The 24073-nt window shown below is 53.3% G+C and overlaps 1 protein-coding gene across 5 annotated transcripts in view; it reads right to left on the reverse strand.

Annotated features, from left to right (window-relative positions):
• Window positions 1–24073, reverse strand: part of ADD3 (adducin 3) — an 80981-nt gene that overhangs the window by 35514 nt on the left and 21394 nt on the right. For 3 of the 5 annotated variants that reach the window (XM_066601487.1, XM_066601486.1, XM_066601482.1), the window contains exons 2-3: window positions 17249–17295; window positions 2086–2301 (exon numbers count right to left, since the gene is read on the reverse strand). In XM_066601487.1, the coding sequence (XP_066457584.1) occupies window positions 2086–2280 (195 nt within the window). In that variant the 5' untranslated portion in view covers window positions 2281–2301; window positions 17249–17295. Of the gene's footprint in view, window positions 1–2085; window positions 2302–16711; window positions 16779–17248; window positions 17296–24073 lie in introns of those variants that run through there. The other 2 variants (XM_066601485.1, XM_066601483.1) reach the window with 2 other exon arrangements.

Here is a 24073-nt window from a genome sequence, read left to right on the forward strand (position 1 = left end):
CCTGGGACCTCACTCGCCGCCCCCCCCCCCCCCCCCTCGCCCCTGGGACCTCACCCGCCGCCGCCCCTCGCCCCTGGGACCTCACCCGCCGCCGCCCCTCGCCCCTGGGACCTCACCCGCCGCCGCCCCTCGCCCCTGGGACCTCACCCGCCGCCGCCCCTCGCCCCTGGGACCTCACCCGCCGCCGCCCCTCGGACCTCACCATCAGTCTTACTGTATCGGTTAACTCAGCAGCGCCAATCGAGTTACCGACCGCTGGAGTCCCAGACACTAATTAGCTTTTTGTTTTTAATTACTTTCCTGCCCGGGGCGCTGATCTGCTAATTATCGTAGCGTGTCAGCTGCCGTAGAAGGACAGTCCTCAGCGCCACCGCCATTCCTCTGACGCAGCTCAACAATTCTGGAAAACCGCCCGGCTCGTGGGTAAACACCCGGACACGAAGACACTTCAGCGCTGAGGCCATCGCACGCTCGCCGTGTCCGCGATGTCCTGGACACCCGTCTGCAGTACGGAATGCGGACAGGCGGTGTGCGGCGGTGCATGATCAGTCCCCGTAGGCTGGCCGGTCCGCGATGACCTGGACACCCGTCTGCAGTACGGAATACGGACAGGCGGTGTGCGGCGGTGCATGATCAGTCCCCGTAGGCTGGCCGGTCCGCGTGCCTCTGGGAAGTAACACGGAGACACGCGCGGCGGTGCTGCAAGCCGGAGGCCGTATTTACATCGGCGTAAAAACATGCCTGAGATCTAGGCAATTACAAGACGCACGTGTATTTACACACGATGGCGGGAGGCGGCTGCGGACCCTCTGGTGTGAGTTTTTGCGCAGATGAAAGACGCAGTGAATGGCTGGTAAACTCAACGACCGTCGAACACGGACCGGCTGGCGGACGGCGAACAATAATTTTCACGTTTCGATGAACAGAATACAAATAAGTCATCGCTCGTTGTTTGGCGCGTTCACACCGAACGGCGGGATTATGTAAACGAATACGACTGCGAGTAGAAGGTGAACGGACGCTCGTGGGGGCCAGTAATACTCGCGCACACGGCTCGTGGGGGGGCAGATACGTGTAGCGTTAATATTAAGCAGCTCCACTCCAGGGCCCTCAACATCTCGGGGCCCAACGGCTTTGGCCCAGGCTGTACAGCTGAACCGCTCTGTCGCCACGAGGCTCCGACAGACCGACCTTCGCTTCCTACTCGCCGGCCATCATCTACGTGATCGCTCCATCAGGCTTTCCTCGCGTTGCGTGCGACTGGTCACGTTTACGGACAAACCTTTGCTTCTGTGGCCGGCGCTGGTGTTACCCGATGTGCCCAGCAGCGCCCACAGCAGCGGCGCCCCCGGATCGCCGTTCCCCTCGTATGCTTTATTTATCACATTGTTTTCTAAAGTCGCATGTAAACATTTCCCATACAGGTTGTAATCCGCACGACTTCCAGCAGGGGGCACTGCGGTACCTGACAAAACGTAACAGATGTCCATTGGTACGTGAAGCGCTTGGCAGACCTGGCAGGTCGAGGGGTCCTGTGAACCTTTGTGAGATGCGGGGGGCTACTGGAGGCTGGTCCGCCTTACAGCTGGTCAGATCTGATCCCGTTCCGCACTAAACTCCATATTAACTCAGAGCAGACGCAGCCAAGATGGGGGGCTACAGGAACAACGCCCCCACCCTGCCTGCACCTGCAAGCCCCCCATTCCTCTAGGCGCCTCCTAAAGGGTTAACAGTGTGTAGCCCCCCGCAGAGCGCCGGACACTCGTGACTGTGTAGTGAAGCGCAGGGCAGTTCTGGCCGAGTGAGCAGGGGCCACTGCAGGGGGGCCGGTGGAAAAGACCCCGGGGCGCGGACTGCAAACAGGAGCCCAAGCTGGAGATCCGGGGGCCACAGGCAGATGTAGCAGAGCTGAATTTGTCATGTCACCCTTTAGCAGCATCATTTGTGTTACCTGCAGCCACCAGACACGCTCAGCTCTGCTACATCGCGCACGCTCGGCTCTGCTGCCTCTGTACCTCAGACCCCAGAAGATTAACTGTTCTAACAAACCCTCGCCAGCCGCGATGCCCGTCTCCCCCCGCTCACCGGGCTCTTCAGGATCTGCGTCACCCTCTTCTTCTGCTCCATCATGTTGAAGTCCTGGCGGAGGTCCGGCGACATGTTCCTCTCGCGGAGGTAGCCGGGGTCGTTCTCGTTGATGCGGTCGAAGTAGCGCTCTTTGTGAGGCATGCTGGGAGGGGGCGGGGCCGTGATCACCCCTTCGCAGGACTCGGAGCTCATGGTTCAGTCGCAGGGGCTCACCTGGAGAGAGAAGGCCATTGTTTAGTACAGAGGGGCTCATTACATAAGCAGGTCATTACCCAGAAGCCTTTGCTGCAACCGCTGCTAAAATTAGGATTCTGGAAAAGAAACCAATTACGTGCGGCGTGACGGTCGGCACAAGGTCACGGCGCCTGAACACGGCTGTGACACAATGTCTGCCCCGGCGGACAGATGGTCTTATCCCTCCCGCGGCCAGACTGCGCCCGAGATGTTGTGAAACCTGAGAGGGTCACATGGCCGAGCGAAGACGAGGATTATCTGAAGAAACGCCGTGTGACGGCGGCAAAACAGCCGAGCGCAAAAATACCCCCCCCCCCCCCCCCACCAAGATCGCTCCCACTCTAGTCCTGTAATCCTTCACAACATTGGCGCGGCCGCAGTCCAGGATCCGCTCAACACAAAACGAAAAAACCCCAATTAGCGCCCGTGGACGGCGGCGGCTCCGTACGGAATCTGCGCTGAATTCCATTTAGCAGCAATCTGCACTATTTCACCATCCGGCCGCATTGCAGTCGGTGGGTCCATCTGGCGCCGGTCGGCTCTGGCACAAGATGGGTCCAGCTGGCCAGGCGGTGCCCTCCTCCTGCCCCCCAAAACGTGAGCGAGCCCCAAATACAAAGATTGTCCAAATCCGAGACTTCTCACAGCTGAGGGTTTGTTACAGTAGTATCCTGGCCACACAGTCCTCGGCCCTCCAGACTGATATGATACATTGTAACAAACTATCAGCAGAAGGGAAATGCATCACCTCAAGGGGAAGGTAGGCGCCAGAACACCCTGTAACAAACCCTCAGCTGTGGGAAGGACGAGGCCAAGACAAGTTACAGCTGGAAGTAAACTAATGTCTCCTGATGTGAAATATTTAGTTGTCTTCACCTCGTCCCCCACAGCTGAGGGTTTGTTACAATGTATCTGTGATGTAAACACAAGTATGTCTCTTGTCCTCATAGTTTGTTACAAAGTATCAGCCTGGAGCCCAGAGGATTGCCTGGACAGCATACAAGTGTAACGGCCCCTCAGCTGTGAGAAGGATGAGGTCGGGGCAGGTTATAGTCTGAAGATGAAAGTCTGCCCTGACCTCGTCCTTCTCAGAGCTGAGGGGTCGTTACACTTGTATGCAGTCTAGGCAATCCTTGTGCTCCCCTCAGAGGATGGTCTGCACTGACACACTGTAACAAACCCTCAGCTGGGGTGATTAGGTAAGGAGTATTCAGCCTCTGTATGTAAAGAACTCGTTCACTGACAGCTAGCAGAGATCTTAAAAAAACTGAAGAATCAAAAGAACAAAAGTATATTAGAAAGTTCAACTCTACAATGAATGATGCAGTGATGTCATCGTGTAGGAGTGATGACATCACTACAGCCCGGCACCAAGGCGAAGCGCATCATGTGACCCGATATCTCCCAACCGCCACGTCATTAATCCTCACCCCATCATTCCGTTTTCCCGGCATGCGAGCCTTCGCTGGATTCGCCCCCGCCCCCCCCCCCCCCTTATACGGACAATGACCTCGTCTCGCGGGTGTTTATTTTTCTAGTCCGTTTCCTATTCATTGTTCCGCCACCATCTGCACATGACAGCGGCTTCCTCCGCTTAACTCTTCGCTCACCAGCCAGGCTTCCTGCCACACGGATCCTCGGGCCCGTTGCGGGACTGACTGCAAGTGTAACAAACCCTCAGCGACTCACTCCGATGGAGATAGGGCCTCACTGCCTCGGACCGGTCCGTATAACACGCAGCGTCTTACTGCGTTCGCACGGCGATGCGTCGGCGTGGACTGTGGATTTTACGCTCATAACCCAAAGGACAAAGTCACGCCACTTTACGCCGTTTCCTAGCAACATCTGCATAAAACCCGTGTATTACGCGCATCCGCAATCTTGAAGGGGCGTTTTGCGTGTGTATTACACGGACAGGACACGCCTCACTAGCCGGATGCCGCTCAATGGGGTTTACGCTGTGAGTATAACGCACGCTCGTGCGAATGACCCCCAACGGTCACAACGATTGTGACGGCGACATCTGCTGGATGCCGGCATTCGTATACGCAGGGCACCAATATACAGCGGCGCCGTGTGAAGACGACCGTGCCCGCGGCCATCACATGGCGGGACGGTTATCGGGAAGCCAGAGCGCTGCCCGCGCCGCGACCTCCGCCTGCAGATGGTTGGCGGTCGGCCAGCGGTGACACATGACCAACAGACATTTGTATTTCAAGATGTAACAGTCGCCCCCGGCAACCGGAGATCCGATACAAATAGTAACCATTATATCATCCTGCAGGACAACAACTACTTCCCCATCAGACGCTGCGCCAAATATACAACATAGCTGACCGGAGCTGCAGCCCATGACGCATCCTGCCACAAAGCACCCCCCCACCGGCGCAAAACTCAACAGCAGAGGGCGCCATTTTCCTTACTCTAATTGACACTGCTGTTTATCTTATTATACGCTCCAATCACATCCAAAGCAGCACTCAAATTTAGCAAGTTCATTTCTCTCTGGTGCCCCCTGCTGTTCAAGGCCTATAAAGAGCAATGAAGTGGTTAACAAATGCTGTACTCCAGTAACATCCAAAGCTGCATTCCACATAGTAGTGATGTCCCGTCAGCTCTGGGGCTGCAGCACGTACAGGACGCAGGGCAGCAGACCTCAGATTTAGAGGTGACTAGAGGAGAAGACAAAATGTAACACTGCAAAGCATCTGCCAACCTCTACATAGACGGACATTGTAGATCGGCGACGCTGCCCGCTGCTGACAGCCGCGCTCCCTGTGATCCTGGCAGTTAACTGTTTAGGTGCTGCTGTCAATGCAGGACTGCCTGTAAACAAGCTGCGCGCCCGCTGCCCGCTCGGCACCCTCATCAGGGTTTAATTAGAATGGGGGAAAAAATAAAAAGTGAAACTCAAAGGTGCGACTTCTGGCCAGATGATGGCGCTCCGAGCGCTCGCCGCGGCCTCCACGGACAGACTCTAAAGGACACAGGCGTCTCATTGTGGCGACGGAAAGAGAAGACCGGGCGCCCGTGCCAGTCACTGGAGGAGCCATGATGTCATGAGGCGGCAATGCCGGTTTGATTAACCCTTAGAGGGGCTCGTTGTGATTGCCCACGTCCAGCACGTGCGCCGCGGGAAGCCATCGTCACGGAGTCTAGCACAAAAACAAAGCCGTGAAACGCGTCAGCGGCACGGGGACCGCGCCATTAGAAAAACCAGAGAAGCGCGCCGTGAACATATGATACATATACCAGCTGCGCCATCAGACCCGGAGGCTGCTGGGTAGATGCTGCGCGCCCGGCTGTCACACAAGCAGTAAAACGCGTTGGGCGCTGCATAGTTGGCGCCACCTGCAACACGGCAAGCGGTAAATCGCGTCACATCAACCGCGCAGCTTCCATGCTGCTTTATGGTGGGCGGCTGACGGGCCTCACAGGACGGCCGGCACAGCGCGGGCCCTACTTCCACTTCCGTGTTTCACCCTCCCAGCAGGCGCGGCGCACACAGGTGTATTCGGTGCTGCAGGACCTCCTACACGGCGCACCATGAATGGCCGGCGAGGCGGTAAAACGCGGCAGCAGTCTCAGAGCAATTGTGGGGCATCATCTTTTCTTCGGAGGCCATTGAAGCTATATGACTCCGCCCCTTTCTTGCGCATTAAGCCGGATCGCTGGCCGTGGCGATTCATGTGAAGTCGCGGGGGGCGGGGCCGATAAGTCGGTCAGCAGGAAAGTGTAACCCCTCCGGAGGCCGAGAGCCCCGACAGACTCGGCTGGGGAAGGGTTAAACCACGGTCCTGGATTCGCCAAGGAGTCAGCGCTCGGTCAGGGATGAAGTGCGCAGCGGCGGCTCCACGCGATCCGGCAGCTGGCTGCGGTTAACATGACAAACTTCTTAGGGGGATTTGGAGGCCGATGACATCATAAGATTATATAACCTGGAAGAGTAGTCAGACGGGGCGCCCGCGCCAATCATCCGCACGCAACCTGGAAGAGTAGTCAGACGGGGCGCCCGTGCCAATCATCCGCACGCCGCCACCGTCAGCCAGGGGCCACGTCTACTAAGCGGCAGTCACGGCCGACTCCGCGGGTCTGAAAGTGGCATTTATCAGGCAGCAGCAGACAGTCAGCGTGACGCCATCACAGCGCTCACCCAGCTTTCCTAGGCTCCTGAACGGTAAACCCGCCTCATCGGGCTGTGGCTCCTCCCATATACAAACCAGCGCAGCCCAGTACAACCTAATGAGACGACCTGCTGCGCTCGTTCTTCCTAGGGACGGCACAGATGGGGCTCAAAGACATGAGAAACCCCACAGCAGCTTTCTATCAAATCCTCTGCTCTAGTCACATCCAAAGCTGCATTCAGAATTCAGCAAGCTGCTTTCTCACCGGCACCCCCTGCTGGTTCATAACTATAAAGCCCATATTGGTGCCTTGAGAGGCCTTTACCACGCCGCTCTGTACTTCGTTACTTCTCATACTCCAGTCACATCCAAAGCTGCAAACATACTGGCAATTCCACTTTCGCTCTCCTCGGCAGCTTGCCACCCACAATTAACTTCCCAAGCCATGCGACCAAGATGGCCGACAGCGCCATAAGCAGACGGTGGGGGGGATGGTATAAATGTACGCAATGTTTCAGACTGCGCCGTTTATCACAACACTGCGGTTCTCGCCAGACGCATCCGCTAGAGCCTTGATGACGAAGGGTTACAGGAAGGACATCGCGCATCCACTTAGCAGTCAGACCACGTCTGTTGTGCGAACCGCCACCAATGCCAAGGGCACTCCGCTAATACAATAAGAGGCCCCTCAGAAGCAGAATAGAGAGTGCAGCTCTGGAGTATAATACAGGATGTAACTCAGGATCAGTACAGGATAAGTAATGTATGTACACAGTGACTTCACCAGCAGAATAGTGAGTGCAGCTCTGGGGTATAATACAGGATGTAACTCAGGATCAGTACAGGATAAGTAATGTATGTACACAGTGATTCCACCAGCAGAATAGTGAGTGCAGCTCAGGAGTATAATACAGGATGTTACTCAGGAGCAGTACAGGATAAGTAATGTATGTACACAGTGACTCCACCAGCAGAATAGTGAGTGCAGCTCTGGGGTATAATACAGGATGTAACTCAGGATCAGTACAGGATAAGTAATGTATGTACACAGTGATTCCACCAGCAGAATAGTGAGTGCAGCTCTGCAGTATAATACAGGATGTAACTCAGGATCAGTACAGGATCAGTAATGTATGTACACAGTGACTCCACCAGCAGAATAGTGAGTGCAGCTGTGGAGTATAATACAGGATGTAACTCAGGGTCAGTACATGATAAGTAATGTACGTACACAGGTGACTCCACCAGCAGAACAGTGAGTGCAGCTCTGGAGTATAATACCGGATGTAACTCAGGAGGAGTACAGGATAAGTAATGTATGTATACAGTGACTCCACCAGCAGAATAGAGAGTGCAGCTCTGGAGTATAATACAGGATGTAACTCAGGATCAGTACAGGATAAGTAATATATGTACACAGTGACTCCACCAGCAGAATAGTGAGTGCAGCTCTGGAGTATAATACAGGCTGTAACTCAGGAGCAGTACAGGATAAGTAATATATGTACACAGTGACTCCACCAGCAGAATAGTGAGTGCAGCTCTGGAGAATAATGCAGGATGTAACTCAGGAGCAGTACAGGATAAGTAATGTATGTATACAGTGACTCCACCAGCAGAATAGTGAGTGCAGCTCTGGAGTATAATACAGGATGTAACTCAGGAGCAGTACAGGATAAGTAATGTATATACACAGTGACTCCACCAGCAGAATAGTGAGTGCAGCTCTGGAGTAGAATACAGGATGTAAGTCAGGATCAGTACAGGATAAGTAATGTATATACACAGTGACTCCACCAGCAGAATAGTGAGTACAGCTCTGCAGTATAATACAGGATGTAACTCAGGATCAGTGCAGGTAAGTAACGTATGTACACAGTGACTCCACCAACAGCAGAATAGTGAGTGCAGCTCTGGAGTATAATACAGGATGTAACTCAGGATCAGTAAGGATAAGTAATGTATGTACACAGTGACTCCACCAGCAGAATAGTGAGTGCAGCTCTGGGGTATAATACAGGATGTAACTCAGGAGCAGTACAGGATAAGTAATGTATGTACACAGTGACTCCACCAGCAGAATAGTGAGTGCAGCTCTGGAGTATAATACAGGATGTAACTCAGGGTCAGTACACGATAAGTAATGTATGTACACAGTGACTCCACCAGCAGAATAGTGAGTGCAGCTCTGGAGTATAATACAGGATGTAACTCAGGATCAGTAAGGATAAGTAATGTATGTATACAGTGACTCCAGCAGCAGAATAGTGAGTGCAGCTCTGGGGTATAATACAGGATGTAACTCAGGATCAGTACAGGGTAAGTAATGTATGTACACAGTGACTCCACCAGCAGAATAGTGAGTGCAGCTCTGGGGTATAATACAGGATGTAACTCAGGGTCAGTACAGGATGAGTAATGTATGTACACAGTGACTCCACCAGCAGAATAGTGAGTGCAGCTCTGGAGTATAATACAGGACCAGTAATGTATGTACACAGTTATTTAGGTAGATCCAGTAATCTGGGACATCCGATACTCCGGCACCTGTCAGTAAGTCCGCTGGGATCGGCATTATGGGATTTATCTCCCGTCTCCATCTGAGCAGTCAGGGATCTTGGCAGCCGCAGAGGGGATCCGGCACACGGCTGCTCACTTGGAACGGCGAGGCCAGGAAACAATCACGGTTATGAGTGCGGCGTTAGGAAAACAGACTTAAGCTGATGAATAAGAACAGAGCGGTCAGGAAACTCGCGGCGCAATAATAGCAGCGTACAATATACGGGGGGTGTGGCCTAACCATGAGAACAATGACCCGTCCATGCCCCCTGGAGAGGTGAGGATTGCGGAGGCATCAGTCATCCACGCAGAGGGACGTCACCGTGATGCAAATCATGGGAACGCTAAACGGCAAATTACAAAGGACTAATAACCAGAGAATGGCGCGGTGGGCGGAGTCTTACCCTCCGGAGTAGGGGCACAGGATTGTCTGGCAGGATGCAGCGACCCACTCCCCCAGGCAGGAAACTGAAGGTGCAGCCGTCACGGGACTCTCAGGGACAGACGCCTGGTAGTCGCTCTGTAAGTGGCTGCGGCTTCCCCAGTAACGAAGCTTCTTCCTGGAGCGGCCGCGTCCCTGAGGAGAAGGCCATCATGATGGAAGCTCCCACAATCCCACACTTCTACCCTGAACCCTGCTGCTCATCCAGGACGGTCAGTGAAGACTGACACCCTGCAGCACCAGGCTGGGCTAGCGCTCAACCACTCCACCAACGACGGAACGGTCGCATCATCTGATCTTCCCCCCTGACCACCACTGCCCCCTTGTGGCAGCTCTTATATTCACCCATGGCTCCAGCCTAGTTATATGTCCATTGCAGTCTGAAACCCCCACCTGCCCCTCATGCTTTACACTGCAGCACGCTCCACTAGAGCACAGCAGTGCCAAGGACTTCATTAAAGTAGGAGGAAGCCTAAAAGTGATCTGCAGTCTGACAAGAGGCCGATGGTGGAGCGGTCTGTCCCCCATGCTTTACACTGCATTATCCTATTACAAGGGGAAAGCTGTACATAGATGGAGGGGAGGAGCCTGTACAAGAGTCCAATACAAAACGTATTGCATTCCTAACGGCGCCCCCGCCACATATGGAGCCGCCTCCCGCGCCGCTCTTCAGACAGCACTGCGCTATCAGGTGAACGCGACCCGCAGCGCAGGGGGTCACAGCGAAGGTCACGGGGCACAGGACAAAAGACAGAAGGAAATGGAGCAGACGTTCTGAAAGCGCCCGACGCAGCGACAGAAGAGCAGCAGTGCGCCAAAGCGGTGGGGACGACGTAACGCCAGGAACAGAGACACAGCGACCCAAGGGAAGATCAGCTGGGTAACGGTGCGTCAGCCGGCGCGGCCTCCTCGTGGGGCTCATCCAGAGCCTCCTGCTGCACCAGAACCTCTTATTCACACGGGCGATTTCCCTATTTTCCGGTGATCTCACCAATTTTATAAGGAGACGCGGTTTTCATACGAGCGCGATACCATGTTTTCTTTCTTCCTCTGATATGCGAGTTTCACGGATGCGGAGCCGCAGGTACCGCCATATGTTTTTCTTATTCAAATTGCATTTGCGCAGGGAGTCGCAGTGTGATAGGAGGCCAAGCTTCCCGGACAGATATCGTGGTCGACCGCGTAAATCCGGCCTGAGGCCTCACTCACACGGACAGACGTGACATCAGTCCAGACACTCCGCGCCGGCGAGCATGCGATTTGTCATTGCGAAGATCGCCCCAACAAAATAAAATGGCGCGTACTGTAATTTCTCTCTCCTAGCGCTGTGGCAGAAAAATGGCGCACGCAGACTATAAACAGCGAATTGCATCTCCATGCGAGTCTGGCAACACACAAAACTATCGTGGGTTCAGCGACTGTATAAATGTGGCGCGAGCGACTTCAGCTTCAGCTTCTCTCGCCGCCGCGGTGAGAGAAAAATCGCACACGAAAAAATAAAAATCTCGGGTTCTCTTCCTGCGCGTCTCGCTGGTGTGAGCGCCGCCTTTCCTCAGCCGCGGTCACCACACTGTCACACAATGGCGCCACTAAAACCCCAGCAGGTTGCTCAGATCACTCGTGAGGCGGTAATGCCTGGCCTATGAAGGTGTCAGTCTTCACTGCAGTTTTTGCATGCTATTCCTTAAGCAGGGAGCCCAGGATGAACAGTCCCAATAAATAGAGGACAGCGGATTATGAAAGGGTTCTGGCAAAATAAGTCCCCTGTTCTGCACTCACCCCCAGGAGTCGCTGATATTCGCGCGCCTTTCGTTTTTCGCCAGAAAGTAAAGGGTACAACTAAAGAGCGAAGCCGTAAAAACTGGGCGAGAGAGAAGTTGAGCCCCGCGATGACAGCGCCTCCCTCCACTCCCACCGCCAACATGGCCGCTGGAACGAGAGACGCCATTTACAGCCAATGCTGGAGAGGATTAATGATCAGCACCAGATGAGAGCCGCAGCACTGCTAGGAATAGAATTCTAGGACTGCAGTGAAGACTGACACAACATAGTAAGGCCTCATTCATCTGCGCTGCATCTCCCACATGTACTTGTGTGTAATTTGCGCAGAATTAGCACCCGTACAAACGGCGGGATGCTCTGTGGAATTTTCTGCGTGAATTCTGCTTTCTGCCGCGGATCCAAATGCGGATTTAGCTCCGTCTGCGGCAGAACCAGCGTGCTGAACGCCGAGCGGAAGATAGGCACAGATGGCGAGGAGCGGCACAGATGGCGAGGAGCAGAACATCCAAGCGGGAACTAAACTTGTGGCGTCATTTCTTGATACAGAAATGAGATTTTGCGCAGTGATATTCCGCACGCCGTTTTTACTCCGTTGACGGGTCAAATTCCACATGCGGATCCGAGCGAAAATCAGCGACAAAAGACGGGAAATCCGACAGATTTAAGAGGTGGAATCCCCAGCGACCGCACGAACGCTCCCGCTACGTAGACGCGGTTTTTGCATTTCACGTATATCTTGAAGCCGCCATTGATCACTCTGGCAAAAACAAACCCTGAGAAGGACTGAAGTGCGACGTCACAAACCCGCCGACACGGCGAGGACGCGGCTCCCATCACCGGTCAGTGGGATGTTATTGTAAGAGGATTTTGGCGCGGGCTCCGTGCGGCCGCACCCTAAGACACTTGGATTTCACATGAGCTCATTGTGCGTGTGTGCAGATCTGCAGTCCGTGCGACCCTGGAAACAGCGGCTGATGGGAGAGACGGGGTTAAAAAATAAATCTGTTGTGCCTTCTTGTGTGTTTTTTGCGTCCGTGAATATTAACGCATCAAATCCGCGCCAGGCTGTCAATACGCGGCACATTTACGTGACACCCACGCCCGTCTGAGCCCTTACAGTAGGGTTTTAATTTCAGGTGTACCGGCCCTTTAAATGTTCCCCTCTGTTCGCGTCTCTCAGGACGCCACTTCTTACAACCAGATAGGAATGGCAGATAACAGCGAATACGTGCGGATCGCCAGCTTGCAAGGCACATAACTGGACGCCTCACCGCGGGACGCTGCAAAGTGATACGTAGAAGGCGGTGAGCGTTTCCAGAGTGCGAGGAATGTATCTGTGCGGCGAACATCTAAGACGCAGGGGAGAAAGCGTGGCGGAGCGCCAGCGCCGCATCTCATGTCCACCGCTGACACCACTGCCCGGCCAAGAGAGGGGATTTAGCAGGCGGTCGGCCAACAAGCCGGGCGCCGTACGGCATTTTATCGCAGGGAACGGTTTAATATATAACCGAGGCGGGGCGCGCCAAAACCCGGGAGAAGCCCTACAGATTATACCATATGTCACGTTCATCCTGAGCTCCCTGGTTCATGAATAGAATGCCAGAACTGTAGTGAAGACCGACACAGGCGAGAGGGGGAAGAAGTCTTACACAAAACAGGGACGATAACGAAGTCTGGCGAGGAGGGAGGACAGAAGGAGTCGCCTTTGGACGCCATTCAGGATCTGCGGCGAACGCTGCGATATTTCGGGCGTTGTTTGCAGCAGGTTGGATGAACTCTGCAGCTGCGGATCACAAGATGACATCACAGCGGGGACGGAGGCCAAGAGCGGAGCAACAACAGCGCGCCGAGGAACAGCATGTGCCGTGCGAGCCTCACAGGGGCTTCATTATTAGGGGGGTCCCAGGACCGCCGCCCGGCCGGGGGGCCGCTGCATGCACAGCCTGACATTTAGACAAGAGACGGATTCAGCTTGGAAAGAGCGAGGATTCATTACGGATAATAAAACCGCCAATTGTCCGGTTCTACGGCCATCTGAGGATTTATGTTACTGCTGAGTCCTCAAAGCCTTCTAGCAAGACAGGACTGCGCTCATCCAGGGCCTCCTGGTTCAAGAATAGAATGCCAGCGCTGCAGTGAAGACCGACACAAGCAGGCAGAAGGATGTTAAACATTGCTGTACAGGAGGGGAAACTCCCCATCCTCATTGGCTGGGCGGTCAGCGCTACTCGCTACCCTCCCGCGGCTGGCCCGCTGCCAGGGGGCCTCATCCCGTTAAGGGGCGCCAGATGTTTCTGGTTAATGCAATAGATGAAAAAATGATAACAGCAGGACTTAATTAACCATTTCCTGACCACAGGCAGCCCCTCCAGCAGGGAGGGAGTTAAAAAGTGCTAATTACAGGCTAATTACTAGCTTGAGGGGAGACAATTTAAAGGGACAGTGACCCAAAATTGAAAGTGTATGCTCAACTCCGGCAGCATCAGGGGGTCTCATCTCGCAGCCCCCACAGTTCCTCCGCTCGGCAGGCATCACAGGTCCTCACTATTTTTAAGATCTCTGCTTGCTGGAAGCGGTCCTCCGCTTGTCCTGCTCGCACGGCTTCTAACGGGACACCCATATAAATTTTGCCTCAAAAACGGCGGATCTTTAACCTGCGGCCGCCGCGATCGACACGTGGGACAGATATATGCGGATGGCCCCCCACGCAGAATCCACGCGATGTGACATTTCTCCTCGACAATCTAGCTTTAAAGCCCCCATTGAATAGACTTTGGCGCGGATTCCCATTAGCAGCTTTGGGATGCATTTTGACTCAAATCAAACACAATCCGCGAACATGAAGCACGATTGCGTCCGCATGGAGCGCATTTTCTGCAGTTGAGAGTTCAGCGAGAATTTGGGTGCTGATCGGCCTAAAAACACGCAAGACGCGGTTATCTGCCACGAATTTGCAGGTCACTGCCGAAGCTCCGCCCCTCTCAATGGAACGAGTGGGATTGTTGGATGATCGGGGCCCCTCCGCGGCAGCCATTAAAATACACCCCCGATTGTAGGAGGGGCTCACACCACAGGAATCTGCTGGGAACCAGGTAGGATGAAGGGGGAGGGGGTGTTATCAGGAAGGCCGCACTACTCCCCTCATCGGAATCTCATGAGGTCCGACATCCCAGGTCCAAGACCCCCCGCACCACGACACAGCACCTTCTACAGACCCTGACTGGGTCGTTACTAGTCCGTGGCAATGCGTTTCGCTCTGCTGTGGCCACTGTGTCAGTCTTTACTGCAGTTTTGGAATTCTATTCATGAACAAGTCGCTGATAGGAGGGTGCGCGAGATCGGAAGGTATTTAGACGGTGGGGGGGGGGGGGGGGGGGGTCACATTGATCCAATAACACAATTTATAGAATCCATAATAAGTTTGGCGCAATCTTTGCACGTTTACTAGGCCACAAAAACAATCAGCACCGTGGCCAGAAGTCATCAGCGCAGCGCGGCCTCTGAACGCAGTATACGGCCCCTCTGGACACCCCTTTAATCTGTGCACCTTGTGTTTCATCATAATAAACTTGATACATTGTATCTAAATTTAGACACCGCCGACCGTCCGCGGCGCCCCCAGACCCACACAGACGCTTCTAAGTATAACCAATGGCGGATGCAGTCTGCATCAGCGTTACTGTCCGCGACAACCCAAGGGGTTAATCCCCCATCCCCCACCGAGCCGGAATGCTGAACTTTCCCATTCAGGCAGGAAACAATAGCGGTGATAATGTATAACACAGATAAGGGGGCCCAGGAGGAGGGGGGCAGCGACGGACGACACTGATCCCCCCAACTGTTACCGACTCCCCGCGCTGCGAGAGCAGAAACTGCATTCAAGCCCCGCTTACAACAGACTGCGACAAAGAAGCCCCAAATGTTACAATGTATCAGCCAGACTGGATACAATGTAACAACTTCCCAGCTGCCCCACAAACAAGTTAACCCCTTCAGCCTCATCCGCACGGCTGTATCTCTGCTCCCTTTGTTTTGCGCTAACCGCATTGATCTGTATTGGGGTAATCCGCCATGTTTGTTCGCGCACCCAACAGGTCGCGGCACGTCCCACTTCAGCCGGTATTACGGACTGCAAATGCCCATTAAGGGCAGAGAGATCACAAACACGCAGCGAACACGGGAGTACTTACACATTAAGTGAATGGCGCCTTCTTGCGTCTTCTTCACAGTTGTGGTACGTGGAAATGCTGCATATGTCCCAAACTAAACTGAACACGCCGTGTGAATGAGCCCCCCACCCCCCCTTAGGACGGGGGATAACTTGCTGACCCCACACTGAAGGCAGCAACGGTCACATGCTGACCGGACCGCCGCTTTGGTCATTTCAATATGACTGCCGGAGACTGCTGGGTTCAGAGCGCTCCGTTATCTCTGGCGGTCCCAGTGAAGGCAGAGCATGTGTAACCGCCCCCACCTTCGTTACAAGACGTTGTGGACCCCTATTCTCCCAGTGGTGAGACCCCCACTGATCAGCTAGTATTGGAGGGACAGTCCAGTTTCAGTTTAAATTAAAAGGTTTCCATTCACTGACAGTAAGCAGAGATCTTAAAATTGGTGAAAAATTAGACCAACTTCTGTTCAAGTTAACCCCTGAGGGTCGCACCAAGAGTTAGCCAATAACTTTCTGATGAACGGTGGGGTGCGGTGATTGGACCCCCACTGAGGTCCGGAAGGTCCCCCCACGGACGGAGCAGAGGTTGCGCGTTTGTCATAGGAGAGAGTCACATGACCGCTCACTTCTACTCAGCAGTTTCCAGCACTCCCACTGAAACGAACCAAGCAGCAGCAGCTTCATTAGCGCAGGGACTGTTGTGCCCCCGTTCAGTGATCAGACCCCCAACTTACCCCCACCCTGTGTATATCTCACCGCAGCCCCTTTAAACAAGCAATTACTACAATTCTCTGACTTGTCTGAGTCTTACAATGGGATTTCCCTTCAGCAGATGAGAACCCGCCGACTGAGTGATCACTGAGGGATCAGGTGTTCGACAGACACACAAGTTCATAGATCCCAATTTTTATATCCTCACATACTTTGACCTGTTGCTCTGCATGTGTGTCAGTATACACTGTAGCTCTTGCATTTTATCCATGGATGAGCAAGGAATGAAGCGTGGAAAAAAACATGAATACAAACCGGAGAAAAGGAAACTAAGTAAATCCATGCGTGTCATCTGAGGCGGGGTCCTGGATCTGCCGGGACCCCGGGGAATAGATCACAAAACCCCCAAGAAAAACCTCATAAACACTATTGAAGCAAGTTCAGCTCCAGAACCTGTAATTAACCCCGTCCTGCTGAGCAAAGAGGAAGCCTGACAAACAACGCCGCACCCAAGAAACCACACGGTGACCGACCTTCCAGGGAAGTCCCAGATGTGCCCTCAGAGGGTGAGCGGCGGTTACACCGGGGAGGGGCACTTACCACCTGCGACGTGTACACAGGGCACTTCTCACTACAAGACGCATCCAGCACAGAAGGCGCAGCGTGTACGGAAAACAGACATGTACACACAAAGCATGGCTACTGGAAACAGTCAGCAAGCTGCTCATCATCCACCCCCTGGGGGCAGATGATCATGCAGAGCCTGCTAGAAGGAGAGCAAGTCACCAGACACTGAACAGGCAGGGGGTGCTGGGAGATTCCAGCTCTGGCTAGAAAGAAAATCAGTCTAATTATACACTAGGTGCCGCCCCCCCCCCCCCCCCCGCCCCCTCTCTTATCAGACCCCCCACCACCACCACCACCCCCATCCACTTAGGATTGGCATCCCCGCCATGGACAGCAGAAGACCTCGTATCAGCTCCCAAAGAAGCAGCCAGAGCAGAGAGGCGGATGTGAGAGCATCCAGGACATGTGGAAGACATTAAAGATGGACGCCGCGGCTGTACCGCATTATCACCTCCAAGACAATGGGAGAAGACAGCTTTGGCGCAGCCCACATGTACGCCAGCCACTTACCCGAATAGGTTCCCGGTCCAGGAGGAGAGAGCTCAGCGCTTCGTCACCTGCAAGACAAATACCAACTCTTATTGTCTCTACCTGGTTCTGGAAGATGGCGCATCAGTTATTTGGGAAGATTCTGAAATATTGCAGTTTTCACAATGTAACAGAAAACCATCTGAGAGCTGCGCTTTACTGTAGATCGGCCCTGCTGTGTAGACCGGGACGCAGTCAGCAGAGCCACCTCGTTAGAGTGAGCTCTTTACAGGGTTTGGGTCACCAGAGGGGGCGGGCTCAGTCACATCCTCAGAGGGGGCAGGGTCATTAGTCATCTTATCAGAGGGTGGAGTCAGTCATCTCAGAGGGCGGGGCTTAGCATATCCCTTTACGCGGCAGCACTACGCAGCGGGTCGGTGTGTTTTGAGCCGCAGATCCTGCAGTGAAAATGCTGCAGATCCGCTACAAATTTGAATGAAAAAGGGCGACATTCCCTGTGAACATCCGCACGCCATTGTGCCGCGGCGCAGACGAGATCCCTTTACAGTCATTTTTTTTGTATATTTCACAGATTAAATCCGAAGATCTATTATGGGGTTAATGTTATTACAAGGTAAGACGCCGGTCCTCCGCCGCTTCGCCAATTACTCCGTCGCGGCTGAACAAGTTTTGACAAATTTATTACAGGCTAAATATTAATCCGCAGCTCTGAGCGCCGGCCGGCCGCACGAACGTCGCACATCATTAGGGCTTTACAGATTAGCAATGGCGGCTTGTGGAGATTAACCGGAGGCGAGGAAGAAAGCAGGAAGGAAAATGGCGCAACATGAGGCGGCGCCAACCAACCAGAATAAAGATAAACTCCGCCTCCAACTAGATTCACCACAAGGTTTTGTAACTTGGTATAAACATCCACCGCACTGCGAGTCTCATCAGGTCTTGTGCTCTAGTCACAGCCAGAGCTGCGTGTACAACACCGGCCTCCAACCATTAGCTGAAGTCTGCATGCAGCTCTAGCTGTGACTGGAGTACATGGCAGGAAGACGAGTCCTTGCCTTGCAGGAGTCAGATGCGCAGATTTTTGCAAAGCAGCCACAACCACCCAAACCCCTTAACCCCTTCCGGCCCCAGGGGGCATCTGTATGAGTAGGGGGCCCTGAAACATTTGCAGCCTATAAAAGCCGAGTTCATCCAAAGTGGGCGCCTCCTACAGCAGTGCAAGAACACCGATCCCCGCTGTTAACTCCTTACATGCCTTCATGATTGTGGTATTACAAGGTTGGCAGAGGGAGGGCGCCCCCTCTCTGATGTCATCAGCCCAATGCCATGAAATTGCAGAGGGTTGATGGGTAGCCAGTGATCACTACAATCAGTGAGAATGCATTGAAGTACTGAAGTACTGCAGTGTATTATAGCTTCGCAGGTTCAAGTCCCCCTCAGGACCATAAACATGAAATTAAAAAAAAAGTTAAGACTTTTGAAAATTGAGATGAAAATTCACCCAAAATTGTTGCATCCTTGGGATCAAAGTAGGCAGAGTCACTAAGGGGTTATTCTCCCAGCATACACAGAGCACTACAAACTGTAGGGCAGAGCGAAAAAAACATTGCTGGGGCTTGTAGTTCTCACAGTATGGGGACTGCTTATTGATCACCTCATCTTCATGCACCGTTCATCCGCAGCCTCCTAATACATGAATAGAATTCCACATCTGCAGTCTATACTGACACACGAGGAGAGCAGGTACTGCAGGAGGCATCATAGCGACAACCGGAATAGCCGCCATTAGTGGATGTCACCCGCCATTACCAGCGCAGGACAGCAGAGTGTAATGTTCGCCGCAGCGCAAAACGGAAATCAGAATCATCCAGCGAGACAAGACGACGAGCCGGTGAATTGGATTGCGACTCCCAGGACGGCGGCAGCAGAAGGGAAAGACTTTCCTTTAAATGGCATTTCCCGTTCAGAAAACCGCTCCGCGAGGAGCCCACGGGCGCGGGGTACTGAGCACCGCATAATAGACCCGGGACCGCAAAAAATGGACTAGCAGGAAGTCAGAGATTTCCAGAATCTCGCCAGAGATGCAGAAACCATTATGATCCCAGTATGGCGTCCACCGCGCAGAACATGGAGAGCGGCGATTAGGTCACTGACCGGAACGCAGAAGTGCGGCGAAAATCCCTGCAGCCTACAAAGTACAGGAAGGTATAGCGAGCCGACCGTCCCCCGTACTACCGCCGCTTAGGAGCCCCGCTGGTCAGCTGACAACACAGCTTAGCGGGGCCGGCGCTGGTGACTGACAGCAAGCAGAGATCTTAAATACAAACAGAGCATTAAGCTGCTTCTGCTACTGTTACATTTATTTGGGGGGATCCCACTACTGGGACCCCCACCAGCTCTCAGGATGAAAGGGCCACAGTTCAGGGCTGCGGACCCTTCAATGTTCTTCGCTGTACAGAGACCCCGCAAACTGCCCAGCCGGCCAGGGATTGTAAGATACTAGTGGGATGGGAAATGCCAATGATCAACATGCCCACCAGAGCGTGCGGGCACACAGGTGCCCCGACAGCGAAGATAAAGAGGGTCCGACCATTAAATATAGCGCACAGGACTCCGAGCGGAGGCTCGCGTTACACTACTAACACCAAGCGAGACCGCAAGAATTCACACCCCGCGTGTGCCAGGATTAAATGGGCAACTTATGCCAGGAATCCCGCCTGCCATGTAAACCTGGAATGTGTGGCAAAGGATTCTGGGACACCAGAGCGGCATCAGGACTGAAATAGCCCCCCGACGTTCCTGGAGAGGAATACAGACTACAGGGCTAAATACGGGGAATTACTGGGTGCAAGAGGGGCATTTTATGAACATGCAAGAGATCATAGAATGGAAGGGTTGGAAGGGACCCCCAGGGTCAACGGGTCCTCTGGGGTCATCGGGTCCTCCGGGGTCATCGGGTCCTCCAAGGTCATCGGGTCCTCCAAGGTCATCGGGTCCTCCAAGGTCATCTGGTCCAACCCCTGCTCAGTGCAGGATCACTAAATCATCCCAGACAGATGTCTGTCCGCCTTTGAAGACTTCCATTGAAGGAGATCCCACCCAGCAGTGGATGTCAGGGGGCGCCGACGGCCACATCCAGACACGAGTCACTGAAGGACAACAGCCAACCATTCCAGGGAGTACTCCGGACCCCAAGAGCCCAGCAAGACCTGCAATAAAGGGCACCACCCTTCACCAGCTGTGGACCTCACTAAATCACAGAGCCCCACCCCACAGCACTGGTGGACTCTACGAATTAGTGGTCTATGAATGCCCAGGACTGTAGGACTGGATGGGTACCTAGTGGGGTCCCAAACGACTACTGATTGAAATCGGTCCATCATGGCTGCCACCCAGTCACCTCTCCTCCTAAAGTCCAGTCCACATTGTAGACGCTCGTTAAAAAGAAAAGGCGTCACGAACAAGACTGAATACGAGGGCACCCTTCCAAAAAAAAGATCGAAATATACAAAGTGCCCCCTAAAAATAGAAGGGCATCACGGGCACAAGCGTGCATGGGGGTTAATGGCTGCTCAGAAAACCACCAACATCCCGCAGCATGAATGGGGGACCCGTTGTGGGCTCCAGGGCCGACTATGACTCCTGACCAATGGGGTCTCCACCCACCGACAACAATGGGGTCTGCTGATTTCACCCCTCTACCTTTAAACCTGCAGCAAAGGAGAAGCTGAAGGAAAGCCCCGAGCAAACAGTGCACAACCGTCAGCACCCATTCACTGAGGTCAGCGGTCGCCGACTAAACCTAAGAGCCCCATTACCCTGCAGCCCTGAGAAACCAAAGACACTACCCTATTAGATGTAATGGCAGACTGGGACCCTACGAAGGCTGTAAGATCCTCCCTGCAGGACACAATGGACACTGTGGGGGCCGATGACTGACCGGTCTTAGTGGGTGACCCATCATGTTACCCATGTAGGAGCGTCAGCAGCCCCATTCATCAAAACTGATGGGGGAAGGCTGCAAATAATCTCATAAGAGGGGAACCATCAGTAGCGGGTCGTTCAAGGGCAGTCACCCCGTATGTGACCCCCTCATCAGTAATGGGTTATTTGAGTGCAGTTCCCCTAATGTGACCGCTCAGTCAGTAATGGGTTATTTGGGCGCAGATCCCCTCATGTGACCCCATATCAGTCAGTAATGGGTTATTTGGGTGCAGTTCCTCTGGGGTGACCCCATATCAGTTAGTAATGGGTTATTTGGGTGCAGTTCCTCTAGGGTGACCCCATATCAGTTAGTAATGGGTTATTTGGGTGCAGTTCCCCTAATGTGACCCCATATCAGTCAGTAATGGGTTATTTGGGCGCAGTTCCCCTATTGTGATCCCGCATTAGTCAGTCATGGGTTATTTGGGCGCAGTTCCCCTAATGTGACCCCATATCAGTCAGTCATGGGTTATTTGGGTGCAGTTCCTCTAGGGTGACCCCATATCAGTTAGTAATGGGTTATTTGGGTGCAGTTCCCCTAATGTGACCCCATATCAGTCAGTAATGGGTTATTTGGGCGCAGTTCCCCTAATGTGACCCCATATCAGTCAGTCATGGGTTATTTGGGCGCAGTTCCCCTAATGTGACCCCATATCAGTCAGTCATGGGTTATTTGGGCGCAGTTCCCCTAATGTGACCCCATATCAGTCAGTCATGGGTTATTTGGGCGCAGTTCCCCTAATGTGACCCCATATCAGTCAGTCATGGGTTATTTGGGCGCAGTTCCCCTAATGTGACCCCATATCAGTCAGTCATGGGTTATTTGGGCGCAGTTCCCCTAATGTGACCCCATATCAGTCAGTCATGGGTTATTTGGGCGCAGTTCCCCTAATGTGACCCCATATCAGTCAGTCATGGGTTATTTGGGCGCAGTTCCCCTATTGTGATCCCGCATTAGTCAGTAATGGGTTATTTGGGCGCAGTTCCCCTAATGTGACCCCATATCAGTCAGTAATGGGTTATTTGGGCGCAGTTCCCCTAATGTGACGGCTCAGTCAGTCAGTAATGGGTTATTTGGGCGCAGATCCCCTCATGTGACCCCATATCAGTCAGTAATGGGTTATTTGGGCGCAGTTCCCCTAATGTGACCCCATATCAGTCAGTAATGGGTTATTTGGGTGCAGTTCCCCTAATGTGACCCCATATCAGTCAGTAATGGGTTATTTGGGTGCAGTTCCCCTAATGTGACCCCATATCAGTCAGTAATGGGTTATTTGGGTGCAGTTCCTCTAGGGTGACCCCATATCAGTTAGTAATGGGTTATTTGGGCGCAGTTCCCCTAATGTGACCCCATATCAGTCAGTAATGGGTTATTTGGGTGCAGTTCCCCTAATGTGACCCCATATCAGTCAGTAATGGGTTATTTGGGTGCAGTTCCCCTAATGTGACCCCATATCAGTCAGTAATGGGTTATTTGGGTGCAGTTCCTCTAGGGTGACCCCATATCAGTTAGTAATGGGTTATTTGGGCGCAGTTCCCCTAATGTGACCCCATATCAGTCAGTAATGGGTTATTTGGGCGCAGTTCCCCTAATGTGACCCCATATCAGTCAGTAATGGGTTATTTGGGTGCAGTTCCCCTAATGTGACCCCATATCAGTCAGTAATGGGTTATTTGGGTGCAGTTCCTCTAGGGTGACCCCATATCAGTTAGTAATGGGTTATTTGGGCGCAGTTCCCCTAATGTGACCCCATATCAGTCAGTAATGGGTTATTTGGGTGCAGTATCCCTAATGTGACCCCATATCAGTCAGTAATGGGTTATTTGGGCACAGTTCCCCTAATGTGACCCCATATCAGTCAGTAATCGGTTATTTGGGTGCAGTTCCCCTAATGTGACCCCATATCAGTCAGTAATGGGTTATTTGGGTGCAGTTCCCCTAATGTGACCCCATATCAGTCAGTAATGGCTTATTTGGGCGCAGTTCCCCTAATGTGACCCCAAATCAGTCAGTAATGGGTTATTTGGGCGCAGTTCCCCTAATGTGACCCCACATCACTGCTGAGAAGAGGTTTTCCTTGCAGGACTGCACAGACTGTAAATCCTTCATGACCAAAGTGTTTCTGGCAGATGAGACCCTCGTCAACCAGAAGCTACACAATGAGCGGAGGGGCTCGCAGGCCTGGGGATGATGGAGCAGTCGCTTCCTGTCCCCCCTCCACGGCCCGGATCCTCCAGCTGCTCCTCGCCGCCAGCATCCTCTATCCTGCCAGTAAATGAGCCGCATTCTCTCCCAGCGAGGAAGAAAGTCCATGGCAGAAACCGCGTGATCAGCGCACATTACACACGCCGTGCAGCGAATGGAGTCAACGGACTTTCATTGCTCCGTGCACCGCGGTGTGAGGACCCTGCGAGAAACAGACAGCCTACTGTACCTCCATGTGTAGCGCAGTGTGAGCCCTGCACATCAGTATAGGCTGCGTATAAAGCGCGGTCCGTACGCAATACATTGTACACGGGTGGCGATATATAAGCCCGCTATGAAACGGCGAATGCCCTGTGGCATCTGCCGGCAGAGTTGGTGTCCACAAACATCAGAGCGCCGCTCATTACCGCTACGTTCGTGGACACGTTTGTGCCGCTGCAGTCTCCCGTACGGCGGACAGGACCATTACAATATGGAGGAAGCCGAGTGCCAAGAAGGAGAAGCCGCTAGAACGGTTGTGTAACCGCGAGTCCGGTGATCTAGACATGAGCTGGAGGCCTTCACCAGCCGCGACCGTCACATAAACCGGCTGCGGCACGCTGTACATACTGCAGTAAAGCACACTGACCCCTTTATCAGCCCCATCTAGTAGCCTT

This window comes from Eleutherodactylus coqui, chromosome 4, assembly GCF_035609145.1.
Source record: "Eleutherodactylus coqui strain aEleCoq1 chromosome 4, aEleCoq1.hap1, whole genome shotgun sequence".
Lineage (NCBI taxonomy): Eukaryota > Metazoa > Chordata > Amphibia > Anura > Eleutherodactylidae > Eleutherodactylus > Eleutherodactylus coqui.